Raw genomic sequence first — 20,625 nt, 5'->3', positions numbered from 1 at the left:
CATGTTCTCCCCGTGTCTGCGTGGGTTTTCTCCGGGTGCTCCAGTTTCCTCCCACAGTCCAAAAACGTGCAGGTTAGGTGGATTGGCCATGCTAAATTGCCCTTCGTGTCCAAAAACGTTAGGAGGGGGTATTGGGTTCTGGGTATAGGGTGAAAGTGAGGGTTTAAGTGGGTCGGTGCAGACTCGAAGGGCCGAATGGCCTCCTTCTGCACTGTATGTTCTATGTTCTATGACACGGGGAGAACGTGCAGACTCCACACAAGACAGTGACCCAAGCCGGGAATCGAACCTGGGACCCCGGAGCTGTGAAGCAACTGTGCTAACCGCTGTGTTACCATGCTGCTGGATATATTTCCCAATCAGGATGGTCTGTGAATTGGAGGTGAACTTGCGGATGGTGGTGTTTCCATACATCTGCTGCCCTTGTCCTCCTAGGTAGAGATGATCGCAGATTTGGAAAGTGCTTTTGAAGGAGCCTTGGCGAATTTCTGCGAATTTCTTGGGGATGGTACACACTACTGCCACGGTGCATTGGTGCTGGAGGGAGTGAATGTTTAAGGTGGCGGGTGCAGAGGAAACTAACAAAAGGGGAGAGTGGGTTGCATAGATAGCAAAACAAGACATCTGGTTCGATGAACTACATCAATGTTACACTTACTGCGTCTTTTTCTGGGTTACAGACTTTAACCCACAGAACATGGTCCAGCAGCCAATCAATGGGCTTGTCCTTGTAGAACATCAAAATAAACTCCACAATCAGACTTAGATCCAGTGATTTGAACATTTTTCCTAGACAGAATAATCCAAAATACTGTTAATATCGACTACTGACATTTAGTGAATATAAACTGTATCAATTAAGCAATGCCAATTTTTGTGACTGCAGAACTGGCAGTTGTGCCATGTGGTAATTAAGGAAACGATTGGAGAACTGGGTAAACACCAGTCTCTTTCGGAGTGCCATGGATAAATTCACTCGAAATGTGTTTGATACATTTCAAACTACACAGAGCCATGGATTGAGTTCAGAAAGACAGATGGTGAACAAGCAATGCAGATTTAACTACTTTACTCAGAGTGGGCAACCGTTTGTTCAAGGATACATCATCAGCAATGCCAAGTTGTAATTGGATAGATAACTTGCAGAAAGGAGAGAGAGAGAGAAAAAAGAAAGAGGACGCGAGTCAGTCAGAGACACCAATTGACCAGATGAAATGCGATGACCACTTCCATTCCTGTACAGTTCCATGTTCCAAAGCATTTATTATACATCCTGGACTACAAGTCATTTCAGCGTAAAGTTCACAAATACGAATTGACAAAATATAGATATTTTTAAATTTAGAGTACTCAAAATAACCATAAAACATTCAGGTTCCAACCATCGGCGATCCCCCATGGCAATTTGCTTAAGTGCAATGGCACAACCATCTGACATGATGGAATTTCCATTAATACAGGAACATAAGAAATAGGAGGAGTAGACCACAAGGCCCATCGGGCCTGCTCCGCCACTCAATACCATATGGCTGATCTCGGACTTCAACTCAATTTCTCCACCCGCACCCCATATCCCTTCATTCTCTGAAAGACCAAAAATCTGTCTAGCCCAGCTTTAAATGTATTCAAATGGAGCATCCAAAACCCTTTGGGGTAGAGAATTCCAAAGATTCACAGCCCTTTGAGTGGAGTAATTTCCCTTCATCTCATTTCTAAATGATTGGCCCTCAATCCAGAGACTGTGCCCTCGTATGTTAGATTCTCCGACCAGCAGAAACAATCTTGTAGCATCCGCCTTATCAAGATCTTGCAGAATTATATAGGTTTCAATGAGATCACCTCTCATTCTTCTAGAGACGATGAAGCAAATTTACTCACAGGACAACCCCCTCACCCTAGGGACCAATTTAGTGAATCTTCGCTGTATCGCCTCCAAAGCAAGCATGATAGTATATTAAAGTTATTCTGGGCCAGGGTTTAGAAAACTCCAAAGTATATTATGGAGTTCTCCTGACCTATAACTGTTTATTGATTTTGGTTACGATGAGCACAAGAGCCTGCCTTTCAGGTGTTAGTCAACAGAGATCTTAGGCACTTTTAATCAACAAACAAGCTTTATTCTACGAATTTAGTTAACAGTTGTATAAACACACACACTAAGAATTTTTATCAACCTCAAACATAAAGACCCCACACAGCTAAAGTAATCGATGTATAACCCTAAATGAATTCCCCCTCAACTGTTCCAATTCAATAACGAAATCCAAGTAAAACCCGAAACCCCTTTTCAAAGGTGAGGCCCAGCACACGGCATTCTCACTGGTATAAGACTTGTTGTTATTGATATTCTGTTCCCCTTTTCAAACAGCAGGTTTCAATTCTTTCCAGAAAACAATTATCTCTTTTACGTTATCAAGCAGTCTGGAAACAGCTTTTAAAATGAAGCTAGAGAGACACTTGATTTGATTTGATTTCTTGTCACATGTACCGAAGTACAGTGAAAAGTATTTTTCTGCGGCCGAGGAACGTACACAGGACGTACATAGTAGACACAAGAATAATCAACAGAGAACATTGACAAATGGTACATCGACAAAACAGTGATTGGTTACAGTGCGGAAGAAGGGACTAAACAAAGCAAATACATAAGCAAGAGCATCATAGGGCGTCGTGAATAGTATTCTTACAGGGAACCGATCAGTCCAAGGGGGAGACGTCGAGGGTCTCGTAGCTGTGGGGAAGAAGCTGTTCCTATGTCTGGATGTGCGAGTCTTCAGGGTTAAGGAAAATCCAAGGCTTTTTACACGTACATAAAAAGCAAGAGGGTAGCCAGGGAAAGGGTTGGCCCACTGAAGGATAGGCAAGGGAATCTATGTGTGGAGCCAGAGGAAATGGGCGAGGTACTAAATGAATACTTTGCATCAGTATTCACCAAAGAGAAGAAATTGGTAGATGTTGAGTCTGGAGAAGGGTGTGTAGATAGCCTGGGTCACATTGAGATCCAAAAAGACGAGGTGTTGGGTGTCTTAAAAAATATTAAGGTAGATAAGTCCCCAGGGCCTGATGGGATCTACCCCAGAATACTGAAGGAGGCTGGAGAGGAAATTGCTGAGGCCTTGACAGAAATCTTTGGATCCTCACTGTCTTCAGGTGATGTCCCGGAGGACTGGAGAATAGCCAATGTTGTTCCTCTGTTTAAGAAGGGTAGCAAGGATAATCCAGGGAACTACAGGCCGGTGAGCCTTACTTCAGTGGTAGGGAAATTACTGGAGAGAATTCTTCGAGACAGGATCTACTCCCATTTGGAAGCAAATGGACGTATTAGTGAGAGGCAGCATGGTTTTGTGAAGGGGAGGTCGTGTCTCACTAACTTGATAGAGTTTTTCGAGGAGGTCACTAAGATGATTGATGCAGGGAGGGCAGTGGATGTTGTCCATATGGACTTCAGTAAGGCCTTTGACAAGGTCCCTCATGGTAGACTAGTACAAAAGGTGAAGTCACACTGGGTCAGGGGTGAGCTGGCAAGGTGGATACAGAACTGGCTAGGTCATAGAAGGCAGAGAGTAGCAATGGAAGGATGCTTTTCTAATTGGAGGGCTGTGACCAGTGGTGTTCCACAGGGATCAGTGCTGAGACCTTTGCTGTTTGTAGTATATATAAATGATTTGGAGGAAAATGTAACTGGTCTGATTAGTAAGTTTGCAGACGACAAAAAGGTTGGTGGAATTGCGGATAGCGATGAGGACTGTCAGAGGATACAGCAGGATTTAGATTGTTTGGAGACTTGGGCGGAGAGATGGCAGATGGAGTTTAATCCGGACAAATGTGAGGTAATGCATTTTGGAAGGTTTAATGCAGGTAGGGAATATACAGTGAATGGTAGAACCCTCAAGAGTATTGAAAGTCAAAGAGATCTAGGAGTACAGGTCCACAGGTCATTGAAAGGGGCAACACAGGTGGAGAAGGTAGTCAAGAAGGCATACGGCATGCTTGCCTTCATTGGCCGGGGCATTGAGTATAAGAATTGGCAAGTCATGTTGCAGCTGTATAGAACCTTAGTTAGGCCACACTTGGAGCATAGTGTTCAATTCTGGTCGCCACACTACCAGAAGGATGTGGAGGCTTTAGAGAGGGTGCAGAAGAGATTTACCAGAATGTTGCCTGGTATGGAGGGCATAAGCTATGAGGAGCGATTGAATAAACTCGGTTTGTTCTCACTGGAACGAAGGAGGTTGAGGGGAGACCTGATAGAGGTCTACAAAATTATGAGGGGCATAGACAGAGTGGATAGTCAGAGGCTTTTCCCCAGGGTAGAGGGGTCAATTACTAGGGGGCATAAGTTTAAGGTGAGAGGGGCAAGGTTTAGAGTAGATGTACGAGGCAAGTTTTTTACGCAGAGGGTAGTGGGTGCCTGGAACTCGCTACCGGAGGAGGTGGTGGAAGCAGGGACGATAGTGACATTTAAGGGGCACCTTGACAAATACATGAATAGGATGGGAATAGAGGGATACGGACCCAGGAAGTGTAGAAGATTGTAGTTTAGTCGGGCAGCATGGTCGGCACGGGCTTGGAAGGCCGAAGGGCCTGTTCCTGTGCTGTACATTTCTTTGTTCTTTGTTCTGTATCTTCTGTCTGATGGAAGGGTCTGGAAGAAGGCAATATCTGGGTGGGAGGGGTCTCTGATAAAGCTGTCTGCCTTCCTGAGGCAGCGAGAGGTGTATACAGAATCAATGTGGGGGTGGCAAGTTTGTGTGATGCGTTGGGCTGAGTTCACCACACTCTGCACTTTCTTGCGATCTTGGGCTGAGCAGTTGCCATACCAGGCTGTGATGCAGCTGGATAGGATGCTCTCTATCCCACATCTGTAGAAGTTTGTGAGAGTCGATGCAGGCATGCCATATTTCTTTAGCTTCCGTAGGAAGTAGAGACGTTGTTGGGCTTTCCTGACTGTTGCATCAACGCGAGTGGACCAGGACAGACTGTTGGTGATGGTGATCCCAAGGAACCTAAAGCTATCGACCATCTCCACTTCGGAGCCATTGATGCAGACGGGAGTGTGTGTCGTGCTACGCTTCCTGAAGTCGATGATCAGTTCCTTGGTCTTTCCAACATTTTTCCAACAACAGAGGTTGTTTTCGGTACACCATGCAACCAAGTGATCTATCTCCCTCCTGTAGTCTGATTCATCATTGTTTGAGATGCTGCCCACCACAGTTGTATCATCCGCAAACTTATAGATTGAGTTGGAGTTAAATCTGCCACACAGTCATGTGTGTACAGGGAGAACTGTAGAGAACGGAGCACACATCTTTCAACCCGTGCAGTTCAAACCAGTCCAAACTCAAAGCAAAAGTAAAAACTCACAGAGCCACAGCCCAGCATTTACATTGTGTCTTGCATTCATCAAGCACTTTTTGCAACCGCCAGAAGTCTCAAAGCACATTTCAGACAATGAAGTATTTTTGCAGAAGACCGGACCTCTGGTTTGTCGGCCCAGCGGCCAATGGAGCAGCTGATGCAAGTTATCCAGGAAGGCTTTGCTAAGCAGAAACGGGACTGCTTGGACCCGATAAAAGAGTCGATTGAGCGGCTGGAGCTTAGATTGGACGCCCAAGATCGGGCGATCCACAAGGTGGAGAAGGCACTGGCTGAGCAGGAGGAATATCAAACTGCGGTGGAGTTGGTAGTGGGGATGCTGAGAGACCAGCAGAAGAAGCTCCTGGAGAAGGTGGAGGACCTAGAGAACAGGTCCCGCCGGCAGAACTTGAGAATCGTTGGGCTCCCGGAGGGGTCCGAAGGAATGGACGCTGGGGAATACATCGCAGACATGTTTGAGAAGCTGCTGGGGGATGGGACATTCTCCTGACCCTTGGAGGTGGACAGGGCTCACAGAGCACTTGCGAGGAAGCCGCAAACGGGAGATCCCCCCCCCCCCCCCCCCCCTCCTCCCGAGGGCAATGGTGGTGAGATTCCACAGGTACTTGGATAAGGAGCGCATTCTACAGTGGGCCAAACAGACACGGAGCTGTAAGTGGGACAATAGTATCCTGTGGGTCTACCAAGACCTGAGTGGCCAGGAGAAGAGCAGGCTTCAAACAGATTAGGTCAATCCTTTTTAAGAAAAAGGTGAAGTTTGAACTGTTTTATCCGGCCCGTCTCTGGGTCACGTACGAGGAACAGCATTTTTATTTCGAGTCGCCGGAGGACGTGCTGGATGTCATGAAAAGGAAAGGACTGGTGGTGGACTGAGAACTTTTGAACTTTGCTGCAACATTCATGCTTGTTTAATCTTTTTTTTCAGTTCTTTCAAAAAGAAATTCTCGCTTTTCGTTTTGTGGAAGCTGTTTGTAATGCCTTCTGTATTGATTTGGGACCAGCGAGTTAAAGTTTTCATTTGCACTGTTGGGGGATGGAGGTGTGCTTGTTTAGATCTTGGTGTTTTTCTGTCGGGCAATTGTGTGGGGATTGTTTGATATTGGAGTATGTTTGTATGAGCGGGTGGGGGACGGGGACAATAGGTGGAAGACTATTCGGCGCCAGGGTTGAGGGCCACCAAGCTAGCTGGGCGGGCTAGCTCACGGAAGCGCAGTGGGGGGTGTGCATATGTTTGGTTTATCAAAGGGGTTGGGTTACAGAGTGTTGTTACCGGGGGGGGGGGGGGGGGGGGAATGTTCTGCTGACGAGGGAGGGACTTGGGCCAAGGGACAGAGAGGAGGTTGGGGGCGGTGGCTGCCTGGGGGCAGGCCGGTGGAGGCGCGGAGCATGGGCTGGAGGCGGGCCCAAAAAAGGGGATGGCTGATCGGCGAAGGGGATGGGGGCAATGAGCCCCCCAACTAGGCTGATCACCTGGAATGTCCGAGGGTTAAATGGGCTGGTCAAGAGGGCACGTGTGTTCGCGCATCTTAGGGACTGAAGGCGGACGTGGCAATGTTGCAGGAGACGCACCATAGAGTTACTGAGCAGATTAGATTGAGGAAAGGCTGAGTCAGTCAGGTCTTTCACTTGGGATTGGATTCAAAGACTAGAGGGGTTGCGATCCTGATCAATAAGCGGGTGGTGTTTGAGGCGGGTACAATAGTTTCGGATGTGGGAGGTCGGTACATTATGGTCAGTGGGAAACTGGGAGGGTGCAAGTGGTATTAGTAAATGTGAATGCGCCAAATTGGGATGATGTGGAGTTCAGAAAGAGGATACTGGGGAAGATACTTGGGGGGGGGGGGGGGGGAGATCCATGGAGATTTGGGCAGCCGAGGGTGAAGGAGTTCTCCTTCTCCTCACACGGATTGATTTCTTCATTTTGAGCAGGGCCTTACTGGCTGGGGTGGTGGGCACGGGGTACTCGCCGATCACAATCTCAGACCATGCTCCGCACTGGGTTGACCTGCAGGTTAGTAAAGACAGTAACCAGCGCCCGCACTGGAGGTTAGATGTGGGACTTTTGGCTGACGAAGGGGCGTGCGAGCAGCTGAGGAAATGTATTCAGAACTACCTGCAGGTCAACGACACGGGGGAAATTTCAGCAGCGATGGTCTGGGAAGCGCTGAAGGCGGTGGTCAGAGGGGAGTTGATCTCGATACGGGCCCATAGGGAGAAGGTGGACAGGGCAGAGACAGACCGACTGGTAAAGGAGATACTACAGATCGATAGAAGGTATGCGGAGACCCCAGAGGCAGGACTTTTAAGGGCATGGCAGTGTTCGGCTTGTTAACCACAGGGAGGGCGGTGGAGCAGTTGAGAATGGCGAGGGAGGCGATCTAGGAGTATGGAGATAAGGCCAGCAGAATGTTTGCACAGCAGCTTAGAAAGAGGGAGACAGCCAGGGAGATAGGGAAAGTAAATGACGGAGATGGGAACCTGGTTGCAGATTCAGCAGGGGTGAATAATGCATTTAGGGATTTCTACAGCAGGCTGTATAGGTTGGAATCCCCTACGGGGCCGGAGGGGATGCGGCACTTCTTGAGGGGGCTGACGGGGAGGTAGTAGAAGGGCTGGGGGCCCCAATCAGGTTGGAAGAGATAATGGAGGGTCTGAAGGCCATGCAGGCGGGTAAAGCCCCGGGGCCGGACGGGTACCCAGTGGAGTTTAAAAAAAAGTTCTCTAAGATATTGGGGCCGGTGTTGTTGAGGATGTTCAATGAGGCAAGGGAAAGAGGGGTGCTTCCCCAGACAATGTCACAGGCCACGATTTTGTTGATTCTGAAGCGGGACAAGAACCCGGAGATGTGTGGGTCCTACAGGCCGATATCCCTGTTGAATGTGGATGCCAAACTGCTGGCCAAAAGTTTGTCCTCCAGGATTGAGGATTGTGTTCCAGACGTTATTGCAGAGGACCAGACGCGGTTTGTTAAGGGTAGGCAGTTGGTGGCCAATGTAAGAAGGTTGTTAAATGTGATCATGATGCCCCCGGAAGGTACGGAGCTGGAGGTAGTGGTCGCAATGGACGCAGAGAAGGCTTTTGATCGGGTAGAATGGGATTATCTGTGGGAGGTACTGGGACGGTTCGGATTTGGGCGGGGCTTTATTGACTGGGTCAGGTCGCTGTATCAGGCTCCTGTGGCAAGTGCATGGACAAATAGGACATTGGACTATTTTAGACTGCACCGGGGGACGAGACAGGGATGCCCCCTCTCCCCACTATTGTTCGTGCTAGCTACAGAGCCGTTGGCAATTGCTCTGACAGCCTCAAGGGGCTGGTCTGAGATGTTTGCGGTCCAGGCGAGGGGACAGGAGAGGCGATTGGGGGAGCTGCCGTTTAGATTAGTAGGGGGAAGTTTTAGGTACCTAGGCATTCAAGTGGTGCGGGAATGGGACCAGCTTCATAAATTAAATCTGGCCCGGCTAGTTGACCAAATGAAGGACGATTTTCGGAGATGGGGTGCGCTCCCGTTGTCATTAGCTAGGAGGGTGCAGACGATGAAGATGACGGTCCTCCCGAGATTCCTGTTCGTGTTTCAATGTCTCCCCATCTTTATTGCGCAGTCCTTTTTTAAACTGGTCAACAAAGTGATCTCTGGCTTTGCTTGCGCAGGTAAGGAAGGTAATGCTTGAGTAGTCGGGAGAGGGCGGGCTGGCGCTGCCAAATTTTAGTAACTATTACTGGGTGGCGAATATAGCCATGATCAGGAAGTGGGTGGTGGGGGAGGGGTCGGCATGGGAGCATATGGAGGCGGCTTCAGGCAAGGACACCAGTTTGGGGCGTTGCTAACAGCGCCTCTGCCGTTCCCGCCGGCACGATACTCCACCAGCCCCGTGATGGTGGGCGGCGGCCCTGAGAGTCTGGGGGCAATGGAGGAGACATGTGGGAGCAGAGGGAGCATCGGTCTAGTCCCCAATCTGTAATAATCACCGGTTTGCCCCGGGAAGAATGGATGGGGGGTTCCGGATATGGCGGAGAGCAGGGAATGAGAGGATGGGGGATATGTTTATCGAGGGGAGCTTTCTGAGTACGAGGGCGCTGGAGGAGAAGTTTGGGTTGGCGAGGGGAAACAAATTCAGGTATCTGCAAGTGCAGGACTTCCTACGTAAACAGGTGTCAACCTTCCCACTCCTACCGCTAAGGGGGATTCAGGACAGGGTAGTTTCCAGAGGGTGGGTAGGTGAAGGGAGCGTCTCGGACATTTACGAGGAACTTAGGGGGTCAGAGGAGACGCAGACCGAGGAGCTGAAGCGCAAGTGGGAGGAGGAGCTGGGAGTTGAGATAGAGGATGGTCTATGGGCGGACGCGTTGAGTCGAGTCAACGCATCCGCAACATGTGCCAAGCTCAGCCTGATACAATTTAAGGTCGTTCACCGGGCTCACATGACAGCGGCCCGGATGAGCAGATTCTTTGGGGTGGCAGACAGGTGTGCAAAATGTGCGGGAGGACCGGCGAACCATGTCCACATGTTCTGGGCATGTCCGAAGCTTAGGGGATTTTGGCAGGGGTTTGCAGATGTCGTGTCCACGGTGTTAAAACAAGGGTGGCGCTGAGTCCAGAGGTGGCGATTTTCGGGGTGTCGGAGGATCCCGGAATCCAGGAGGAGAAAGAGGTAGCCGTTCTGGCCTTTGCTTCCCAGGTAGCCCGGAGACGGGTACTATTAGCTTGGAAGGACTCAAAGCCCCCAAAGTCGGAGACCTGGCTATCGGACATGGCTAGCTTTCTCGGTTTGGAGAAAATCAAGTTTGTCTTGAGAGGGTCACTGTTAGGGTTCAACCGGAGGTGGCAACCGTTCGTAGACTTCTTCGCGGAAAATTAATCGTCAGCAGAAGGGGAGGTGGGGGTTAGTTTAGCTTAGAGTAGGGGGTTAATAAAGGTGGGACCTGTAAGGGAGGGAGACGGCTTTTGCACTATGTTTATAGTTTCATGTACATTGCTTATTGTGTTGTTGTTATAATACCAAAAAATACCTCAAAAAAATGTTTATTTTATAAAAATAATGGTCATCATGAATTATCATCGACTGTCATAGAAACCCATCTGCTTTATTAATGTCCTTCAGGGAAGGAAATCTGCTCTCCTGACCTCGTCCTGGCCTACATTTGACCCCAGACTCAGAGCAACATGATTGACTCTTAACTGCCCTCTGAAATGGCCCAGTAAGCCACAAGGTTGTAGCTGGCTCGCTGTCACCTTCGAGGGCAATTAGGAATGGGCAGGAAATGTCCACATACCATGAAAGAATAAAACAGTCACTGTCGTAAGGTAGGAAATGCAGCAACCTATTTGTACGCAGCAAGATCCCTTAAACAGCAATGTGATAATGACCAGATAATTTGTTTTAAGATGTTGAAGGATAAATATTGGGCAGGATACCAGGAACAACACCCTCTCTTCTTTGAAATAGTGCCACGGGATCTCTTACATCTACCCGCAGAGGCAGATGGGGGTCCCAGTTTAAGATCTCATTTGAAAGAAAGCACAAGCAACAATATGACCTCCCCTCGTGGAATATCGAGACTATGTTTTTTTTCCAAGCTCCAGCCCGTTGAAAGGTTTTTTAAGTCACTTTGCAGGAACGTAATCAGAAAAAAGTGACAAAGTGTCACATAGGAGCTATTAGGACAAGTGACCAAAAGTTTATGTCAAAAAGCTGGATTTTAAGAAACATCTTAAAGAAGGAGAGAGGGGTTTAGAGAGTGAATTGCAGAGATTAGGCTCCAAGTTACAAAAGCCTAATGTGAGGAATGAGCGTTTCACACTCTGACCAATAAGGTAGCCAATAATGGTGCCAGGCATTGTTCTGAAACTTGAACCAGCACCAGAAGTGACACAGGTGGTAAGTAACTCATTCATGCTATCCAAAATCAAAATCCCTGCCAGCTCTTTCTCTCCCAAAATTAAGGCAGCAAACAAGAATGCAGGGAATACTGCAGCTTTCAAGCATGGAGCCAATGTTGAGCTTGTTCCAATTTGTATGCGGCTCAGCAAACCGTCATTGTCGGGGGCGTTCAATAAAAATATGCTGCGGTTAACTTAGGAGAAACAAATTGCTGACCACATCAAGAGACCCGTGCTGAAGCTGCCAAGACTGTTACAGAGGTGCAATTGTGTCGGGGAAAATATACCAGTTCAAATAATTATTTAGCATGATATATATCGGCTTTAATCCTTTTATTTTCAAGTTAACTGTTACTAATGATTCTACGGGTTTGTGTGATGGGAATAGAGAAAAAAAGAAAAATGTCACTTTTAAAGTACAGTTAACTGCACCTTGTGCTAAAAATTAGACAGAAAATAAAGCAATTATATTCCATCTAAATACTGTTCACTGCACTAATAATAGCCTTTTTAATAACAATCCAGTACTGGCTAATCTGGACCTTTGTGTACAATCAATTTAGTCAACTTCATGGAGCATTCCCTGGTGAGATGAATGAATGAAAAAGCCACACACATTTCCATGGATCTGGGCCCTGACTGCCTTGTTCCCCAGAGGGTAGCTCTCCATTGTCGTGAGGCTGAGATAGATTGCAAGTCCTCCCCTGCTCCTCCCACTCAAACAGCTGGTGTGATGACAGACTCATTGTGTGCGCGGTGTGGCATAACTCCCTGACCACAGCTGTCAAGATTAACACTGACTAGAGCGGGGAAACAGGACAAAGAATCATAGAATTTAGTGCAGAAGGAGGCCATTCGGCCCATTGAGTCTGCACCGGCCCTTGGAAAGAGCACCCCACCCAAGCCCACACCTCCATCCCATCCCCGTAACTCCAACTAAACTTTTTGGACATGAAGGGCAATTTAGCATGGCTAATCCACCTAACCAGACAATCTTTGGACTGTGGGAGGAAATTGGAGCACCCGGAGGAAACCCACGCAGACACGGGAAGAACGTGCAGACTCCCCACAGACAGTGACAGAAACAAACAGGTTTAACTAGAGCTGAATGTTCCAAACTGAATATAGAACACAACATTTGCAGCACAGGAACAGGCCAACTGAATCCCCCCAGTGCTTATGCTTCAAAATACCTTCCACCTCTGCTTCACATTATCTTATCAGCATATCCTTTTTTCTCTTCCTTTCTCCCTCACGTGTTTTGTTTGGCTTCCCCTTGAATGCATCTAAAGCACTCAGCTCAATCAATCACTTCCCGAGACAGCGAATTCCACGGTGTAACCATTGAACCATACAATAATATGGCACAGCAGGCCATTCAGCCCATTGAGTCTGTGCTGGCACTTCTATAGATCAATCCAGTTACTTCCACTCCCCCAATTTTTCCCCACATCTCAATTTAATATTTGAAGGAGAAAATATTGCCAACTCCATTTCGTAAGCTACTACTGAATCGGTCTCCACCACCTGATCATATTTTTTACTCAACCGTTTCAACTTTATACATAACAGTAAAACAATAACAAACCACCTGAAACCTTCCCGCTCCCTTGTGAATCAAAGGACCCCCTCACGGTGTACTAACTTTCTTAAGATATAAAAACTTCATAAGATCTCCCAGCCACACTGAGGCACTGGGTGGAGAAGCTGACCTCCACCCCATTAGCACCCATCTTCGATCAATCAGCGCCTCAGTGTGCAGCTCCGGCAGGTCTGACACCCCAAATATGCCCTCCCCCCCCCCTCAAGGAAAAAGGGCTTCAATTCAATTTGTAGAATCACTGACATTGTTCTAAAGAAGGAGACCCAGAACCTCACGAGCTTAGGACACGATCAGAACATGTGCACAATTAGCCAGGCTCTTCTCACACATATCCTCCATTCGCTCAAACAACGTCCTCATCCTAGACTTTGTCAAATGGGCCTTATGCACTGCCTTCAACTGTATCAACCCTAATCTCACACACATCGCATTCACCCGCCGCAGGGCTTCGCACCACACCCCATACTCCAATTCCAATCCCAGCTCCTCCGCCCACTTCGCCGGCACTACGTCTTCCACCATAAGTGCATTCCAAATTCTAACAATGCATTGTACAGAAAAGCTTTTCCTTATGTCACCGTTGACAATCACCGTAAATCTGTGCCACCTGGTTATTGGCCATGGGAAAGAGTGTGTCTTGTTTGCTTTATTTAAACATCCCTATCAATCTCCTCTTAGCCTCCTCTGCTTGAAGGAAAACAACTCCAGCTTCACTTGTATATCCTGGAACTAATCCCTCATCCCGGGAACCATTCTGGCAAATCTATAAAGCGTTTGCATTCTTCCCAAATTAGGCACAATACTCCACTGGATGAAGAAATTTATTTCTCCCAAATTTCCTATTGGATTTATTAATGATTACATTTATGGCTGTTAGTTTTGGTTTTGGCCACAAGTGGAAACATCTTCGTAATCGTAGGCCATTCTCAGCCTTCTTTACTCTTGAGGAAAGAGCTTCAGACTGTTCAGTATTCCTTTGTAGTTCTAACCTCTCAGTTCATCCTTTTTTAAAATACTTTCTCCAGTGCATCTATCTTTTGTTTACTCTTCCATGGAATAAGCATTGCTGGCAGACCAGCATTTATTGCTCATTCCTAATTGCCCTCGAGAAGGTAGCAGTGAGCCCCCTCTCATTCATTCTTTGAAAAAAAATCCTTTTATTGCCATTTTCAAATTTATATACATTGCTGTTCGTTTTCATTTATTGTAGTCACAAAGGTTCCTTCTTAGGTTTCTCTATTTACAGTCTGTTGCCGTCTGGCTGGCTCAGCCTACAGTCCCCCCCCATCTATAGCTCTATGGATCCTCCCCCCCCCCTCCAGCTCCTCTCTCATTGACACCCCCCCCCCCCCCCCCTGCATTCCCCCCCTTTTCACTGCTGTTCCTATTTTATTCTTGCTGGGTATTGCTACCTCACCTGCCCCTCCACCCCCCCCAACCCGCAACTCTCCGGTCCTCCCTCGCTTTCCTCTTTCTATCTTGTCCTGGCTATTTCCCCCTGGCTACTGGCTGTATATTTATTTATGTGTTGGCCACAAACAGGTCTCGGAACAGTCGGGTGAATGGCTCCCACGTTTTGTGGAAGCCCTCTTCCGATCCACGGATGGTGAATTTGATTTTCTTCATTTGGAGAAATTCTGATAGGTCAGACAGCCAGTCTGCAGCTTTAGGTGGTGCTGCTGATCGGCAACCAAGCAGGATTCTACGGTGGGGCCTCCATGGCACCGTTCGCATCTACCCTCCACCTCCAGGAAGAACTTGCACATTCGGGTTCTGGTCAAGTGGGCTCTATGTACCACTTTTAGCTGCGCTAGGTTGAGCCTCGCGCATATGGAGGTAGAGTTGACCTGTGCAGTGCTTTACTCCAGAATCCCCACCCTATTTCGAACCCCAAGTCTTCCTCCCATTTCTTCCTTGATGTGCCCAGTTCGGTGTCAGCCCTCTCCAGCAGTTGTTCGTACATGTCACTACAGTTTCCTCTGCCTAGGATGTCTGCGTCCAGTAGCTCTTCTAATAGTGTCTGTTGTGCAGTATGTCCTTGTCTCCTTCCGTAGGAAGTTTTTAAGCTGCATGTATCCGAGTTTGTTGCCTTTAGCTAGTTGGAATCTCTGCGTCAGTTCTTCCAGTGTTGTGACCCTACTGTCAGTGTATAGGACCCTGACTGTCAATGTCCCGCCCTGACCTGTCTCCACCTTTTGAAGGTGGCTTCGGTGAGTACTGGTGTTAATCTGTGGTTATTGATGGGGGCTTCATTGGACATTTCGGTCAGTCCGAATTGCTGCCATAGTTGGTTCCACGTCTGGAGGGTGGCTATCACCACTGGGCTGCTGGAGTGTTTCTTGGGCGGGGATGGGAGTGCCGCCGTGGCGAGGGTCCGGAGAGAGGTCCCCTTGCAGGAGGCCTCCTCTGCATACACCCACTCGGCCTCAGGATCACCGCCGTCACTGCCCAGTGGTAGAATTGTAGGTTTGGGAGGGCTAGCCCTCCCCTGGATTTTGTTTTCTGTAGGACCTTCTTTGTGATCCTAGGATTCTTTCCCCCCATACAAACGCCTTGATTAATTTGTCCAGTGCGTGGAAAAAGGCCTTGGAGATAGAGATCGGGATGGATCTTAGTAGGAAGAGGTATCTGGGCAGTACGTTCATTTTGATAGTCTGTACTCTCCCTGCCAGGCAGAGTGGGAGTGTGGTCCACCTCTGCAGGTCCTTTTGACTTCCACTGTCAGACTGGTCAGGTTTCATTTGTGGATCCCCATCCAGTCATGAGCGATTTGGATCCCCAGGTAGCGGAATTTGTGTCGGGCTCATTTAAACAGCAGTCCCACCAGCGCTGTCCCTCCCTCTTGCGGGTTCACCGGGAAGAACTCACTTTTGCTCATGTTGAGTTTGTAGCCTGAGAAGGCACCAAACTCTTTCAGGAGCATGATGAGTCCTTCCATGCTGCTTTGTGGGTCCGAGATGTGGAGGAGCAGGTCATCCGCTTCGAGTGAGACTCTATGCTTTCTGCCTCCTTGTCCAGTTCTTTGCTGTTCCGAGAGCGATCGCTAATGGTTCGATCGCTAGGGCGAACAGCAGCGGCGACAGCGGCATCCCTGCTTGGTGCCCCTGTGCAGCTGGAAGTACTTGGAGCTGAGGTGAATCTCTTTCATTCTTGTTTCTACCTCTTTATCCCATTATTGGTGGTCATGCCTCCACTTATGTAGGTCCCAATTCCTGGAATTCCCTCCTTGGTGGCATCTCCTTCCTTAGCAAGATAAGAAATAGAAGGGACAGAGAACCATTCGGCTCCTCGAGCCTGTTCCACCATTAAATAAGACCATGCCTGATCTTCTGCTGGAACTCCATTTCTCAGCTACAGCTCAGTGGGTAGGTAGCAATCTCGACTCAAATGCTTTGAGTTCAAGTCCAGCTTCAGCCATACAAGCATAATATCCAGCTTGACACAGCCAGAGTAGTGCAGAGGGAACACTGCACTTTCGGACGCACCATCTTTCAGGTCAGATTGAAGCCCCATTTGTTTTCTCAGGTGGTTATGAAGGTGGCCGGGACACTATTTGAAGAGGAACAGGGGAGTTTTTCCCAGTGCCTTGGCCAACGTTTACAGCTCAACCAATGTCACTAAAATAATCATATTTCTGTTTGCGGGAACTTGCTCTGTACAATTTAGTTATTGTGTTTTCTGGGGGTTCCTGGGGGTCACCATCACCAACAGTCTGTCCTGGTCCACTCACATTGATGCAACAGTCAAGAAAGCCCAACTCTCTACTTCCTACGGAAGCTAAATAAATGTGGCATGTCTGCATCGACTCTCACAAACTGGTACAGATGTGCGATAGAGAGCATCCTATCCAGCGGCATCACAGCCTGGTATGGCAACTGCTCGGTCCAAGATTGCAAGAAACTGCAGACTGTGGTGAACTCAGCCCAACGCATCACACAAGCTTGCCACCCCCACACTGATTCTGTCTACACCTCCCACTGCCTCAGGAAAGCAGACAGCATTATCAAAGACCCCTCCTATCTAGGCATTGCCTTCTTCGAGGCCCTTCCATCAGGCAGAAGATACAGAAGTCTGAAGACCCGCACATTCAGACATAGGAACAGCTACTTCCCCACAGCTCCAAGACTCCTCAATGACTCCCCCTCGGACTGATCTGTTCCCTGTCAGAACACTATTCACGACGCCCTATGCTGCTCTTGCTCATGTATTTGGTTTGTTTGGCCCCTTGTTCCGCACTGTCAACAATCACAGTTACTTTTCACTGTATTTTGGTACATGTGACAATAAATAAATTAATCAAAATTCTAGACTTCAGCAATGCTGACATTTTGAAAGTACTCAATTAACTGTAAAGTTCTTAGGAAGACCCAAGTTCAAGAAAGGTGCTAGAGGAATGCAAGTTCTTTCTTTAAAACTTAACTCTTTGGTCAAACTGCTGGTCACCAGCTTCCTCCCCCAGCCCCAACTCATTCTCATTCTCACCTTTCTCGCGTTTGATGTCAATGTTTGCCTGACTAAGCTCCTATGAAAGGCTTTGAATTATAGTCTATTTGAAAAGATGCAAGTTTAAGCTGTGTTGGTATGAAAAGAACCAGCAACCTCTTTATGAAGATACTTATAATCAATTGGCTTGGTAGGATTAATTGAAATTAAAATTTCAAGTGATGTACAAATTTTCTGGGCAGTACAAAAAGCCTCTTGGACCCAACAGTAACTGCACTCGAGGAAGAACTGCTCCACTCATCTACAAAGCTTGCCGAACACAAGTGTTACCTGCGTACATTCAATGCTGCAACTTGAAAACATGCTCATCTTTTCAAAGTGCGATAGAAGCCTTAGAATGGAAAGCGGAATATTCTGCAATAGTTGTTTTGGATAATGCGCTGTACCTGGTAGATGTGGTTTTGGAGACGGGGCCAGTTCAGCGGCAGGCATGGAGTTTGATGTGGGGCTGTTGGCGAATTTGGGATTTTGTGTGAAGGTGGCAAAGGTGGTTGGTGAGTATGTGGGGTTTAACAAAAATGGGGAGATTTCACCCTCGGTACTGTGGCACACCACCTGTACCAGGTACACCACCTGAAGATGGTGGTGAGTGGGGAGATAATCTTGCTTAAGGCTGAGGTGGATAGGGAGGCAAGAGAAGAATGCCAAAGGTTGGTAGATGAGATCTTGGAGGTAGATGGTAGGCACTGGAGTGACCCTACTAGAGCCTGGCTAGTAGGAAGAAGCTGCAGATGCAGTTTGACCCATTATCCATGAATAAGATGGTGCATCAGTTACAGCGCTCAAGGTGGGTAATGTACGAATATGGGGTTTTAGTTAATTTAGTACTTTCAAATGTCAGCATTGTTGAAGTTCAGATAACACAATAACCAAATTGTACAGAGTAAGCTCCCGCAAACAGAAATATGATTATTTTAGTTGGGGTGGGGTGGTTTTGGGCTGTTTGTTATTGTTATGTATAAAATTGAAAATGTGGAATAAAAATATCCATAGAATCCCTGCAGCGCAGAAAGAGGCCATATGGCCCACGGAGTGTGGACATACCCCTCGGCCCACTCCCCCATCCCCGTGATAGTGATCTATCTAACAACTTGCATTTATATAGCACCTCTAGAATTTACAAATGCCCCAAGATGCTTCAGAGATAACAATAGACATCACACTAACGAAGGGGAAATTAGGAAGGATGACCAAAAGTTGGGAAATTTCAGAGTACGAGGCTTAACAGCTGACGTTATGGCCATTAGTTGTTTGGTGAAGGAAAGGGATAGTGCACAAGAGGCTAAAATCTGAGGAACAGAGTTCTTGGGTGGAGTGAGGAGGTTGTAAGAATAAAGCAGAAGAGAGGAAGAGGGGAAGCAGACTCATTAAGTAGCACCTACGTAGTGATAATCTCTACGACATTGAACAAAAACAACAATCAGTAAATGATGAACCAGTTGTCCATTCTCAAGATGTCCTGAAAGCTACGTACAGGAAACTACAGTTGTGCACTATTCTGACGCATTTTCAGCCAAAATGGGGATTAAATAGAAACCAGGTTTTCAGAACTCATTTTGTTGCATCTAGTTTTCCTTGCTGACTTTGAACTGCACAGATCAGTGTACAATGCATGATACTTTTTCATTATTTTAAAACAAAGATACAGCTGCTGTGAATTCCTAAGACACACCTCCAGCTGTTCTCCTAATATTGTAATAATTTTTGGTTTCACATTAGGAACGTTTCATGTCTCTAGAAACCATAAAGGCCATGTAGTGTTGACTTGATCAACATAAAATTAGCAACTTTACAAGTATTATGTTTAATTAGAGATTCAATGGAACCTAATCTGAATGTAGCTCGGCAGTGCCAAATAACAAACCAAATTCAGCACAAATTAGCACTGCAGGTGGCAAAGGAATAGTTTCTTCATTGCAAGGAAAGCCAAAGTTAACAGGATGCTGGGTTATATTGCCAGATTACTTGAATTTAAATCTCATGAAACTGCATCAAGGTGAACAGTGCCCTGGTCAAGCAGCAGCTAGAGTTTTCTTTCGTATTGGCATTTATTGACCCTCGCCTCATTGCCCAATTGAATGGTTCACTGGGTTACTTGCAGGTTAGTAAAGGGACTAAGTCAATTCTAGACCCAGACTAGGTAAAGATGGCTGGTTTCCTTCCCTAAAGGACATTAGTTGGGATTTAGGAATGAGGAGGAGAAGGCCTCTCGGCCCCTCGAGCCGGCTCCAGCATTCAACAAGATGGTGGCTGACCTGACTGTCACTTCAACCCCACATTCCTGCCTATCCCTATTAACCTTTCACACCATTTGTTGATCAAAAATCCATCTGGCCCTGCCTTAAAAATATTCAAAGATTCTGCCTCCACTGCCTTTTGAGGGAGAATGTTCCAGAAACTCACAACCCTCTGAGAGAAAGAAATTCTCATCTCGGTCTTAAATGAGTATTTTTAAACAGTGAACCCAAGCCCTAGATTCTCCGACAAGAGGAAATATCCTCTCCACATTCAGTCTGTCAATACCCCACAGGATCGTAAACGGTTTTGATCAAGTTGCCATACTCTTCTAAACGTCAGTGGATATATATCTAACCTCTCCAACTTTCACATTTCCTTCTCTGTAAAACCTGAATTCAAATTCTCAAGATGCCTAGCGTGGGATCATAGAATCATAGAAGTTTACAGCATGGAAACAGGCCCTTCGGCCCAACCAGTCCATGCCGCCCAGTTTTTACCATTAAGCTAGTCCCAGTTGCCCGCACTTGGCCCATAACCCTCTATACCCATCTTACCCATGTAACTATCTAAATGCTTTTTAAAAGACACAATTGTACCCGCCATGATGTGAACTTTGTTCTCTATCATCACTAGTCCAGTAACATACAACTACACTATTACACCCAATTGCCTGATTCCTCTGACCTAAAGGACCATCCACATAGCTTCGGGCAGAGTGGCAAGCAATGTTCCCTCTAACTACTGTTTACTGTGCATGGCTGGCTTACTGCACTACACAGTCCCTTTAAAATTGGCCACACATTTGAACGTCTTACAGGGAAAGTTACTCAGCTTACAAACAACATCGATGGTGAGGCTTGTAGGCCTGGTGGTCACGTGAGAATGTGATGGTGCGCGAGCCCAGGAGCGTGGGCACAACACAAGTGTGGAAGTAGCTGCTAAGCTGATGAATAAGCTTTTCTTTGTTGAAAGTCCTTGCTGTCAGCGATTCGGGAATCCAACACATTTACATGGTGTCAGGAGT

At 47.2% G+C, this 20,625-nt stretch overlaps 1 protein-coding gene across 1 annotated transcript in view; it reads right to left on the bottom strand.

The window, feature by feature from the left end:
- The window catches only part of mgat4b (alpha-1,3-mannosyl-glycoprotein 4-beta-N-acetylglucosaminyltransferase B), a 452,622-nt gene that overhangs the window by 41,608 nt on the left and 390,389 nt on the right, over nucleotides 1-20,625 (bottom strand). Inside the window, exon 9 of the mRNA XM_072512689.1 lies at nucleotides 659-789. Within this exon, the coding sequence (XP_072368790.1) occupies nucleotides 659-789 (131 nt within the window). The remainder of the gene's footprint in view (nucleotides 1-658; nucleotides 790-20,625) is intronic.

Source organism: Scyliorhinus torazame, chromosome 7 (genome assembly GCF_047496885.1).
Source record: "Scyliorhinus torazame isolate Kashiwa2021f chromosome 7, sScyTor2.1, whole genome shotgun sequence".
NCBI lineage: Eukaryota > Metazoa > Chordata > Chondrichthyes > Carcharhiniformes > Scyliorhinidae > Scyliorhinus > Scyliorhinus torazame.
Note: the sequence above shows the minus strand (reverse complement) of the source record. Positions and strands in the feature narration are given on the sequence as shown.